Source organism: Bos javanicus, chromosome 1 (genome assembly GCF_032452875.1).
Source record: "Bos javanicus breed banteng chromosome 1, ARS-OSU_banteng_1.0, whole genome shotgun sequence".
Lineage (NCBI taxonomy): Eukaryota > Metazoa > Chordata > Mammalia > Artiodactyla > Bovidae > Bos > Bos javanicus.
In genome coordinates, this window is record NC_083868.1 from 142519304 (window position 1) to 142531417 (window position 12114).

At 45.1% G+C, this 12114-nt stretch overlaps 1 protein-coding gene across 1 annotated transcript in view; it reads left to right on the forward strand.

The window, feature by feature from the left end:
* Positions 1 to 5602: 5602 nt before the first annotated feature.
* The window catches only part of UBASH3A (ubiquitin associated and SH3 domain containing A), a 42864-nt gene continuing 36352 nt past the window's right edge, over positions 5603 to 12114 (forward strand). Inside the window, exons 1-2 of the mRNA XM_061422498.1 lie at positions 5603 to 5765; positions 7915 to 7968. Of these exons, the coding sequence (XP_061278482.1) occupies positions 5653 to 5765; positions 7915 to 7968 (167 nt within the window). The 5' untranslated portion in view covers positions 5603 to 5652. The remainder of the gene's footprint in view (positions 5766 to 7914; positions 7969 to 12114) is intronic.

Sequence of the window (12114 nt, forward strand, 5' to 3'; positions counted from 1 at the left end):
GATAGCATATTCAAAAGCAGAGACATTACTTTGCCAACAAAGGTCCGTCTAGTCAAGGCTATGATTTTTCCTGTGGTCATGTATGGATGTGAGAGTTGGACTGTGAAGAAAGCTGAGCGCTGAAGAATTGATGCTTTTGAACTGTGGTGTTGGAGAAGACTCTTGAGAGTCCCTTGGACTGCAAGGAGATCCAACCAGTCCATTCTGAAGGAGATCAGCCCTGGGATTTCTTTGGAAGGAATGATGCTAAAGCTGAAACTCCAGTACTTTGGCCACCTCATGGGAAGAGTTGACTCATTGGAAAAGACTCTGATGCTGGGAGGGATTGGGGGCAGGAGGAGAAGGGGACGACAGAGGATGAGATGGCTGGATGGCATCACTGACTCGATGGACGTGAGTCTGAGTGAACTCCGGGAGTTGGTGATGGACAGGGAGGCCTGGCGTGCTGCGATTCATGGGGTTGCAAAGAGTTGGACATGACTGAGCGACTGATCTCATCTGATCTGACTGAATATAGCATAATTTGTGTATCCATTCACCAGTTGATGGACATTTAAATTTTTTCCAGTTTGGGTCTCCTGTGAATGAAGCCATCAGGGAGGTTCATGTAAAGTTTTAGTGTGGACATACATTTTTATTTCTCCCTGGAAGATTGCTAGGAATGACTTGGTCATATAGCAAATGTATGTTTAACTATAAGAAACTCAAATGTCAAAATGTTGGACAATTTTGCATTCCTACCAGCACCGTACAAGAGTTCCAATTATTCCACAGCCTTGTGAGAGTTCCAATTATTCCACAGCCTTGCCAATACTTGGTACTGTCTGTCTTTTCAAATTTAGCTCTTCTAGTAGGTGTATTTGGGCTTCCCTGGTGGCTCAGACTGTAAAGAATCTGCCTGCAATGTGGGAGACCTGGGTTCAGTCCCTGTGCTGGGAAGATCCCTTGGAGGAGGGTGTGGCAACCCACTCCAGTATTCTTGCCTGGAAAATCACCATGGACAGAGGAGCCCGGCAGACTACAGTCTATAGGGATGCAAAGAGTCGGACACGACTCAGCGACTAAGCACAGCACAGTAAGTGTATTCGGCATCACGTTGTGGTTTTAATTTACATTTTCCTGATGACTAATGATATTCAATAGCTTTCACGTCCTCAATAGCCATTTCTGTATCTTCTTTTGTTAAGTGTTCATTTAGATCTTTTGCCTATTTTTAAACTGGATTGTTTGTTTTCTTATTATTGAGAAAATTATATATATATATACAAAGAGTGGGACACGACTGAAAGACTAACACTACTACACCCAAGTGGATACATATGCAATTATATTATATTATATTATATTATATTATATTATATTATATTCTGGATCTAAGTCCTGTGTCAGGTGTGTTTATGATGATATCCTATCCCTGTCTGTGCATGGTCTTTTTATTTTCCTTACGATGTCTTTTAAAGAGTAAATGTTTTCAATTTTGAAGCCAAATTTATCAATTTTCTGCTTGTATGATTCATTCTTTTTATGTACTAAGAAAACTTGGCAATCTCCAACATAGGAAAGATTTCTTTTTTCTTTTAGAAGTTTCACAGTTTTAGCTTTTACATTTAGGTCCATCATACATTTTGAGTTAATTTGGGGACACGATGTGAAGAAAGTGTTGAGATTCATACTTTCTCCATACTGATGTGCAGTTAACAGCACTATTTGTTGAAAGCATTATCCTTTCCTCTGTGAATTACATTGACTTCCCTGGAGGCTTAGACTGTAAAAAATTGGCCTGCCAATGGGAGAGATCCAGGTTCGATCTTTGGGTCAGGAAGATCCCCTGGAGAAGGGAATGGCAACCCACTCCAGTATTCTTGCCTGGAGAATGCCATGGACAGAGGAGCCTGGCAGGCTATAGCCCATCGGGTCACAAAGCATTGGACACGACTGAGTGACTAACACTTTATGAATTACATTGGCCCCTTTGTTGAGAACCAGTTTGGCAACATATGAGAGTCTTTCTGCACCTTCCAATGGCCCACTACAGCAACTTGACTTTTAAATTTATATGAAAAATCAAAGGGTGTAGAGAAGCAAACAGCCTTGAAGGAGGAGACAAAATCAGAGGGCTCAGTACCACAGTAATCAAAATAGTGTAATGTGGACACAAAATTGAACAATCAAATAATAAAGCATAATAGAGTCAGAAACAGGCTGATACATATTCAATCAACTGACTTATAGTAAACATTCTACTGCAATTCACTGGGCAAAGGATAGTCCTTTCAGTGAACAAAAACGTGGGGAATAAATGAACTTTCACCTCTACCTCCCACCATATATAAAATTAATTCAAATGGATAGTAGAGCTTAATATGAATTGTAAACTTGGTAAAATGCCAAGAAGAAAACATCAGATCAGATCAGATCAGTCGCTCAGTCATGTCCAACTCTTTGTGACCCCATGAATCTACCTACATCCATATTGTATTAACAGTGATTTCTTCAACAGGATGTAGAAAATCCTAACAATCAGAGAAAAGATTGCTAAATTAATTACACCCAAAGACATTACTAAGAGATTTTTAAAAAGCAGACCACAGCTTGGACGAAGTTATTGCATGTGCTCAGTTGCTTCAGTCATGTCCAACTCTTTGAGATGTCTCTGTCCATGGGGATTCTCCAGGCAAGAATACTGGAGTGAGTTGCCATGCTCTCAACCAAGGGATCTTACCGACCCAGAGACCGAACATAAGTCTTCTGCATCTGCCTCATTGCAGGAGGAGTCTTTACCCACTGAGCTGGAAGCCCAGAAAAAGTTATTCAGTTCAGTTCATTTCAGTTGCTCAGTTGTGTCTGACTCTTTGTGACCCCATGGACTGCAGCATGGCAGGCTTCCCTGTCCTTCACCATCTCCTGAAGTTTGCTCAAACTCATGTCCACTGAGACAGTGATACCATCCAACCATCTCATCCTCTGTCATCCCCTTCTTCTCCTGCCTTCAATCTTTCCCAGCATCAGGGTCTTTTCTAATGAGTTGGTTCTTCACATCAGGTGGCCAAAGTATTGGAGCTTCAGCTTTAGCATCAGTCCTTCCAATGAATGTTTAGGACTGATTTCCTTTAGGATTGACTAGTTTGATCTCCTTGCAGTCCAAGGGACTCCTAAGAGACTTCTCTAAAACCACAGTTCAAAAGCATCAATTCTTTAGCACTCAGCCTTCTTTATGGCCCAACTCTCACATCCATACATGACTACTGGAAAAACCATAGCTTTGACTAGACACCCCTTTGTTGGCAAAGTAATATCTCTGCTTTTTAATATGCTGTCTTTTCTTCCAAGGAGCAAGCGTCTTTTAATTTCTTGGCTGCAGTCACCATCTGCAGTGAATTTGGAGCCCAGAAAATAAAGTCTGTCACCTTCCATTGTTTCCCCATCTATTTGCCATGAAGTGATGGGACCAGACGTCATGATCTTCATTTTTGAATGTTGAGTGTTAAGCCAGCATTTTCACTCTCCTCTTTTGCCTTCATCAAGAGGCTTTTTAGTTCCTTTTCACTTTCTGCCATAAGGGTGGTGTCATCTGCGTATCTGAGGTTATTGATATTTCTCCCGGCAATCTTGATTCCAGTTTGTGCTTCATCCAGCCCAGCATTTCACATGATGTACTCTGCATACAAGTTATATAAGCAGGGTGATAATATACAGCCTTGATGTACTCCTTTCCCAATTTGGAGCCAGTCTGTTGTTCCATGTCCAGTTCTAACTGTTGCTTCTTGACTTGCATACAGGTTTCTTGGAAGGCAGGTAAGGTGGTCTGGTATTGCCATCTCTCTAAGAGTTTTCCACAGTTTGCTGTGATCCACAGAGTCAAAGACTTTAGCATAGTCAATGAAGCAGAAGTAGATGCTTTATACATATATACACTGCTATGTATAAAATAGATAACTAATGAGAAACTATTGTAGAGCACAGGGAACTCTACTCAGTGCTCTGTGTTGACCTAAATGGGAAGGAAATCCAAGAGGGGATATACATATAGATGATTCACTTTTCTGTACCACAGAAACACAGCATTATAAACAATTATACTCCAATAAAAAATCTTTTGAAAATGATAAAAACTAAAAATTAATTAATTAAAAATAAAATAATAAATAAAGTCATCCAACAAAAGATTCGTCTCCAGAGTTTCCACAAATGGATAAGAAAACCCAAACAACCCAGTTTAAAAATGGCGGACCGCTAGAAGAGGCCCTTCACCTAAGAGGAAATCCAAATGCCCAGTAACCCGTCTCAAGGTGCTCAGTGTCATCGCCCTTTGGGGAAATGCAAATTTAGAACCACAGTGAGATACCACGACACACCCCCAGATTGGCTGCAAGAATGATAACATCAAGTGTGGGCAGGAACTTCAATCCTCTGCTGCTGAGGGGGCGAGCTGGTACGACTGCTGAGTGAAATTGCTTGGCGGTGTCTGATGAAGGACGAACACGTCCTGTGATCGCGCAATCCCACCCTGAGACAGGTTCCTAACAGAAATGTGTGCATCGGGTACTCAAAGAAATATACCAAGAATGTCTGAAAGGCACCCAAATGTACATCAGCTGACAACTAGAGAAATAAAGCATGGTGCATTTATCTGATGGAACACTATACAGGAATATAGTGAAATATGGTTACTCTCAACAAGGATAAATTTCATGCTCGTGATTTTGGGCAAAAGGAACGGACATGGAAGAGAACACACTATACGGTTCTGTTTATGTCAGGTTCAAAGATGAGCAAAATTAATATACAAGTGAGAGCAACAGCTACAGGAAAGGGAAGAGAAAACTAGGAGGCTGGGGGTGGGGCGCTGGGGCCCGGGGGCTTCCAAGGCTCTGATGATGTTTAGAACAGAGGCACTCAACTCTGGCACTGTTATCATCTTGAGCTGGACCCTTCTTTGCTGTCGTGTATGCTGCAGCGTTCCTGGCCTCCCCTCACTAGGCACAGTTAGCAAACACCCCCTCCTCTGGTTGTGACAATCAAAATGTCTCCCAACAATGCCAGTGGTCCCTGGGAATGGGGGCCAAAACTCCCAGGTCGAGGACCTCTGTTTTACTGCTGGTCCTGGAGGATTAGGGGGTGTGAGTCCACTATGAAAACGCAAGGAGCTCTACCCGTAGGATTCACCAGCTTTTCTGCATGCGTGTTAAACTTTATAACGTTTTTACAGGAAAGAAATCAATGAACAACTAAAAGAGCCAGAAATTTTAAAACTATGAGGGACAGCTGATACAGGGTAGTTTAATGTCTTCTACAGACAGGGAAACTAAGATCCAGGTGGCTCAGGGTTCTGCTGCCAGTGGGACCCAGTAAAGAACCCCACCCTGGATTCCCCTCCCCCAGCCTCCCTTCCCACCCATGCCAGGCAGACTCCTCCCAAGTGCAGCCCAAGTCAGAACCAAGGCCGATCCCATGACCTCCTGACCCCAAACCCCACTGTGGAAGGGGCTTGGTGGGCCCTGCACCCACACTCTGCAAAGAGAACTCTGAAAAGCAGTATCTCATGCAAACAGGATATTAGCTTTGTCAGAAAGATCAGAAAGGGCTTGAGGTTTTCTTCTCAGCCTCAGCCTCTCAGCTTTATCTGCTCGCCTCAGTCTGCAGCAGGAAGCGATGGCAGCAGGCGAGACCCAGCTCTATGCCAAAGTCTTCAATAAACTCAAGGGCCGCAGCACCCCTTCCCTCCTGGACCCCCTCCTGGGCATGGGCTTCCCAGCGCACACCGCGTGAGTACCGCCTGGCCTGGCCCGGCTCCCCGGACCCCAAGCTGACCCTGCTGTGGCCACAGAACTGCGGGCGGCTCAGAGCCCTGACTTCCTGTCAAGGGGTGCACCCTGCGGGCCCGAGATTCATCTCAAAATGAGGCCTTTTCTGCTTTTATAAACGACACGCGCTTTGCCTTTTAAAGACAAACTTTGCTGTCTGGTGATGGTGGGATCCCGAGGTTTGTGAAATTGGAACCAGGGTTTGGAGACGCCTGGCTGTACCCTCTCTGTGAGCAGTTTGGATAATCACAGATGGCTTTTGAGACTCGTTGTAAAAGCCCCTAAGTCGGTCAGGGGTGGTCTCTGATGCTGGGACCTGTTGAAATACACAGGAATGTTACTTCTAAATGGGCAGAGAAACCCCTTGTGGGTAAGGGTTCTTGACTGTGTGATAATGAACAGAAATGGTTAAGGAAGCCCCCAAGCAGGGAGGATGTGATCTTAGGAGAAGGGCCACACAGAGACGACTCCACCCTGAATATCCCCACCAGAGAGGGAGGGTGAAGGTGTGAGTCATGTGAACTCTTTTGCAACACCATGGACTATAGCCTGCCAGGCCCCTCTGTCCATGGAATTCTCCAGGTAAGAATACTGGAGTGGGTTGCCATGCCCTCCTCCAGGGAAAGATCCCCCCAGAATGATGAGCTTTGAGCCTGACAGTGGTGGCAGCTTCCACGTTGTTCTTAGATCTGGTCCTTTTCGTGCCTGTATTCACATGGGAAATGCATCAGAAGTCCCCTTAGGTGACTGTGGATGTGGGAGGGGGCAATCACTTTAAACAGATAACAAACCCCTGCCCAACTGGACGGAATGACTGAGGCTAGACCTCTTTTCTCCCCAAACCAAATCAGGACTTTGTTGTCACGTCACGTTCATAGTAAACCGGGAGTCTGTGAGACAGGAACAGGATCAGGCATGCATGGGTGCCTGCCGTAGGCTGGACACCGTCCATCAGGTGCAGACGAGGACATAGAGGCAAGAAAGGGATGGTAGTGGAGGGGCAGGGCTGAAACCCCAGTCCCAGTGCCTGTAACATTCGCTCTTTATTATGTGACTGAAGTTGCCGTTAGACACATACTTAAAATTCCTTCCAATTTAAGGACTTTCCTGATGGTCCAGTGGTTAAGGCGCCATACTTTCAGTGCAAGGGGTGTGGGTTCAATTCCTGGTTGGGGAGCTAAGATCTCATATGCTGCAAAGCGTGACCAAAATAAACCCAATTCCTTCCAGTTTAAACATTAGCTATGTGTTGGAGTTGGAGAAACCTGTTTTAAGTGTCTCCCTGGGGTGGGAGCACCCTGGTAAGTCTCCTGCTAACCTCTCCAGAAGGCCTCAGGCCCACCAGCATCCTCTGAAATAGCCCCACTGGGCAGTGGCCATCTCAGGTTCCTGGCGATATCCAGGCTAAATTTGAGGATGAATTGCCTTCATCAAACTCCATTCTGTCTAGTTTGGGCCCCTTCGGTTAAACTCAATTCACTGTACATACAGCAAGGATGAGTAAGACATGGTTAAGCCCAGGGAGCTCACAGATGGTTGGACAGGCAGGCGAACACGAGTCCATTGAGATGAGGAGCAAGGTGCCATGTGTGTGGTGGGGAAGCACAGGAGAGCTGCACGCGCACCCTCCTTGAGCACTTTAGGGAGGGCTTCCTGGAAGAACACCTGAGCCAAGCCTGGAAGACCCTGTGCCATTTCCCCTAGGGCATGTGGTCAGGGAGGCACATGTACAAGCCAGGGACGTGGCCCTGCATGGCTGCCTTGAAGATCTGAGAGTGCATGGGAGAGGGTCAGGGAGGTGGGATTCAGGCATGGGTGAACCTCAGGACATGAACCCTTGGTCTCCATGCCAGGGACTGGGGGTGGGGTCAGGGAAGGGAAATCATGGGTGGGAGTGGAGAGATGCAAGCAGTCTGTTTCCCAAACCACAGTGATGCTGCGCAGAGGGTGGAGGTCTGGGCACTGCATCACACTCTGAGGTCTCCCCATCTAGCTCTCTGGGGTCCCTCCTGAAGGTCCGCTGTATTGTGGAGACAGCCCCCCAACCCCGACCTTTTCCAAAGAATGAAAGTTAGCGTTCTGAGAGCTCCTTGCACTCTGCCTCCCACAGGCTCAAGGCATTGGCAGCCACTGGAAGGAAGACGGCAGAGGAGGCGTCAAACTGGTGAGTGGGGGGCCTGCAGGTTGTAGGGTCTCTGCAGGGGAGCTGGGAGGTCCCCAGGATCCCCCGGGCGGGCGGGCACCTCTACACAGCCCACGGTGCCCAGGGAAAGCAGTAAAAAACCCCCAGCTAGAACGGAAAACAAAAGAGAGAAAACTCTGAACAACGCTTTCTTAAGATTTCTTAAAATTCTGATATGATCCCAATGTGACTATCAATGAAGAGAAACATTCATGTGGTTTGTTGTTGAATAAACAAGAAAGAGACATTTTTGCTGATGTGAAATCGAGGTCGCCACTCTCTCCACTTCTGATGGAGTGAGAACTGGCAGGTGGGTGAGAGCCCCCAGGCCTTGGCACGTTGCACCTTAACGGTGCTGGGTGCAGGGGAGCTCTGGGTTCCAGGTGGCCCTGCCAGCCTCCAGCTCTGCGGCTTTGCCACCCGCCCACTGCTACGGGCCTTGCTCTCCTGCCCCAGGAATCAAAGAGGACGCCCTGTTCTCTAAAACTCAGGCCCGCCCGCATGTGCCGTGATGCCATCATTCTGTCCCACGGTGGGAAGTCCCCTTATGCTCCACCCTGGAATAGCTGCAGAAAATCAAACAGAAACCCCAGGTCCCACTGGCTGGGGGCCCGTTCCCAGAGCAGGATGGCGAGCACTGGGGGCTCAGGGTGTCCTCAGCGGGAAACCCCTCCTCCTCCAAAAACTCTAGGCCTCCAAAACTCAAGGGTAAAAATGCAACCCCTGTAGAGGAAAAAAGGAAACACCCAGGACCCTCTGGACTAGGCTGACTTTATTTTATTTTATTTGAATTGCCTATTTCTTTTCTTTTTTTTAATTTATTTTAATTGGAGGCTAATTACTTTACAGTATTGTAGTGGTTTTTGCCATACATTGACATGAATCAGCCATGGGTGTACATGTGTTTCCCATCCTGACCCTTCCTCCCACCTCCCTCCCCATCCCATCCCTCTGGGTCATCCCAGTGTACCAGCCCTGAGCACCCTGTCTCATGCATCGAACCTGGACTGGCGATCTGTTTCACATATGATAATATACGTGTTTCAGTGCTATTCTCTCAGATCATCCCACCCTTGCCTTCTCCCACAGAGTCCAAAAGCCTGTTCCTTACTTCTGTGTCTCTTTTGCTGTCTCACATATAGGGTCATTGTTACCATCTTTCTAAATTCCATATATATGTGTTAATATACCATATTGGTGTTTTTCTCTCTGACTAACTTCGATCTATATAATAGGCTCTAGCTTCATCCACCTCATTAGAACTGATTCAAATGCATTCTTTTTAATAGCTGAGTAATATTCCATTGGGTATATGTACCACAGCTTTCTTATCCATTCGTCTGCCGATGGACATCTAGGTTGCTTTCATGTCCTGGCTATTATAAACAGTGCTGTGATGAACATTGGGGTACACGTGTCTCTTTCAACTCTGGTTTCCTCAGTGTGTATGCCCAGCAGTGGGATTACTGGGTTGTATGGCAGTTCTATTTCCAGTGTTTTAAGGACTCTCCACACTGTTCTCCATAGTGGCTGTACTAGTTTGCATTCCCACTAACAGTGTAAGAGGGTTCCTTTTTCTTCGCACCCTCTCCAGCATTTATTGTTTGTAGACTTTTGGATAGCAGCCATTCTGACCAGCGTGAGACGGTACCTCATTGTGGTTTTGATTTGCATTTCTCTGATAATGAGTGATGTTGAGCATCTTTTCGTGTGTTTGTTAGCCATCTGTATGTCTTCTTTGGAGAAATGTCTGTTTAGTTCTTTGGCTCATTTTTTGACTGGGTCATTTATTTTTCTGGAATTGAGCTGCAGGAATTGCTTGTATATTTTTGAGATTAATTCTTTGTCAGTTGCTTCGTTTGCTATTATTTTCTCCCATTCTGAAGGCTTTCTTTTCACCTTGCTTATAGTTTCCTTCACTGTACAAAAGCTTTTAAGTTTAATTAAGTCCCATTTGTTTATTTTTGCTTTTATTTCCATTACTCTGGGAGGTGGGTCATAGAGGATCCTGCTATGATTTATGTCCGAGAGTGTTTTACCTATGTTTTCTTCTCGAGTTTTATAGTTTCTGGTCTTACATTTAGATCTTTAATCCATTTTGAATTTATTTTAAAGTCAGTGGCCAAATTGGAAGTAAAAAATAAACGTACTGCTGTGAGAGTCGTGGTTGGTCCCTGCTGATGGTGACTCAGCCAGAGACATCAGCAGACCTGCCAAGGATCAGGGAGACTGTGGGTCTTCTGGACTGTGCAAGAGTGGCCCAACCTCACTGGCAATCATGGGGTTGCAAATTAGGATGCCGTTAACAACAAAAGGCAGCTTCAAGCGGTGGTGAGGATGAGGGGAAGGTAGTCTCTCTCTCACTTTCCTGGTTGCAACTTGGGGTGAATATCAACACTGAAAATGTGAGTAGATGCTGCCTGGCAGTTCATGTCTTAGTACATTCCTTGGAGAAACACAAAGAGCCTAAAAAGAGTGTGCAGGGGACTTCCCTGGTGGCTGGTCCAGTGGTTAAGATTCTGCTTCCAAAGCAGTGGCTGCATGTTCCATCCCTAGTCAGGGAACTAGGATCCCACATGCCCCGGAGAGCAGCCAAAAAAAAATAAAATAAAATAAAGAATGTGAAAAGATCTTAATCATAGTGCTATGAAGTTTTAAAAGAAGAAAACAATTTAAATGCCCATCAGTGGCGTGGATGGATGAAGTATGGACTGTTTTATAGCCCTTAGAAGGTTCACTCTGACACACTTAACCAGTTGTATGTGTATCAACAGGGAGAGATTACAAAAACATATTGCTGAGTAAAAAATGCGAGTTGTAGTATGATTTGAACAATAGCTTTTGATTTAAATAATACACACAAGTGCTATCCATGCACCTGTTACCTAAATGTCTGTGAGAACACAAAGCAGATTAAGAGTTGAGATTTCCTCTCCTAGAGCTGGTAAGTGAGCTGTGATAAAGGGAGCAAAGCTTCCTCCTTAGTGTTTTTTTATTGTTAAGAAGAAGGTATTTGTGTGTATCTCATGTCTTCTCCAGTGGTTGTACCCTGATTTCTAAATTTAATGTTATATCACAAACACTTCTCTGAGCCATCAAAAATTATTCGAATCTGTAATTTCCAGTGACTACATGATAAAGTTATTATCACTTTTCTAGTTTTTTCCTTCGTTCATGTTATAAATAATGGTATAATAAACATTTTATACATGCAGTGTTATCTACACTTTTTGCCTTGAATAAATTTCTGGAAAGGATTTATTAGCTCAAATGGAAGGGGTATTTTAACGCTCTTGATACATCTTGGCAAATTGCTTTATGTAAAGGTTGTAGAAATTCATCCTTCAGTCTCTGGGCACCTTTGACAAAACGAAGCTTAGCTTTTATCCTCTGAAAGGCATTCTGGTAATTTTACAAGTGGGAAAATGGTATCTATCAGTTGCCTCAATTTTATTCATTTTTTACTATTGGTGAGAAGGAGCCTGACTTGGGGGCTGTATGTCATCTTTCATAGTATTTTAAATAACTTTCTGGGACTTCCCTGGTGGTCCAGTGGTTAAGAACCCACCTTGCAACAGCGTGGACACACTAAGATCACTCATGCCTAGAAGCAAGTAAGCCCACATGCCACAAATACTGACGCCTACACGCCGGATCGAAAGACCGCGCGTGCCGTAACCAAAGCTTGCGGCGGCCAAATAAACATAGATAACTTTCTGAACTCAAAGAAAATAGAGTAGCTGCCTAAGTTCTGTCTAGGTCTTTGGGGCTTTGATGTTTATACTTAATTTGAAGATTGAGATAAAATTAAAATGCAGGTTTTTCCCAGAAAACTTCAACCCTAAGGAGATACCTGACCCGGAGGGACCATTAGAAAACCAGGTTTTGAGTATTTTGGTCACCTTCTCACCTTGTCTTGGTTATTAGCCTGGGACTCAGACTAGCCAGGGTCTGAGACCTGGTTTCCCAGGTGGCGCTAGTGGTAAAGAAACTGCCTGCCAACGCAGGAGACATAAGAGACACAGGTTCTATCCCTGGGTTGGGAGGACCCACTGGAGAAGGAAAGGGCAACCCACTCCAGTACTCTTGCCTGGAGAATCCCATGGACAGAGGAACTTGGAGGGCTAC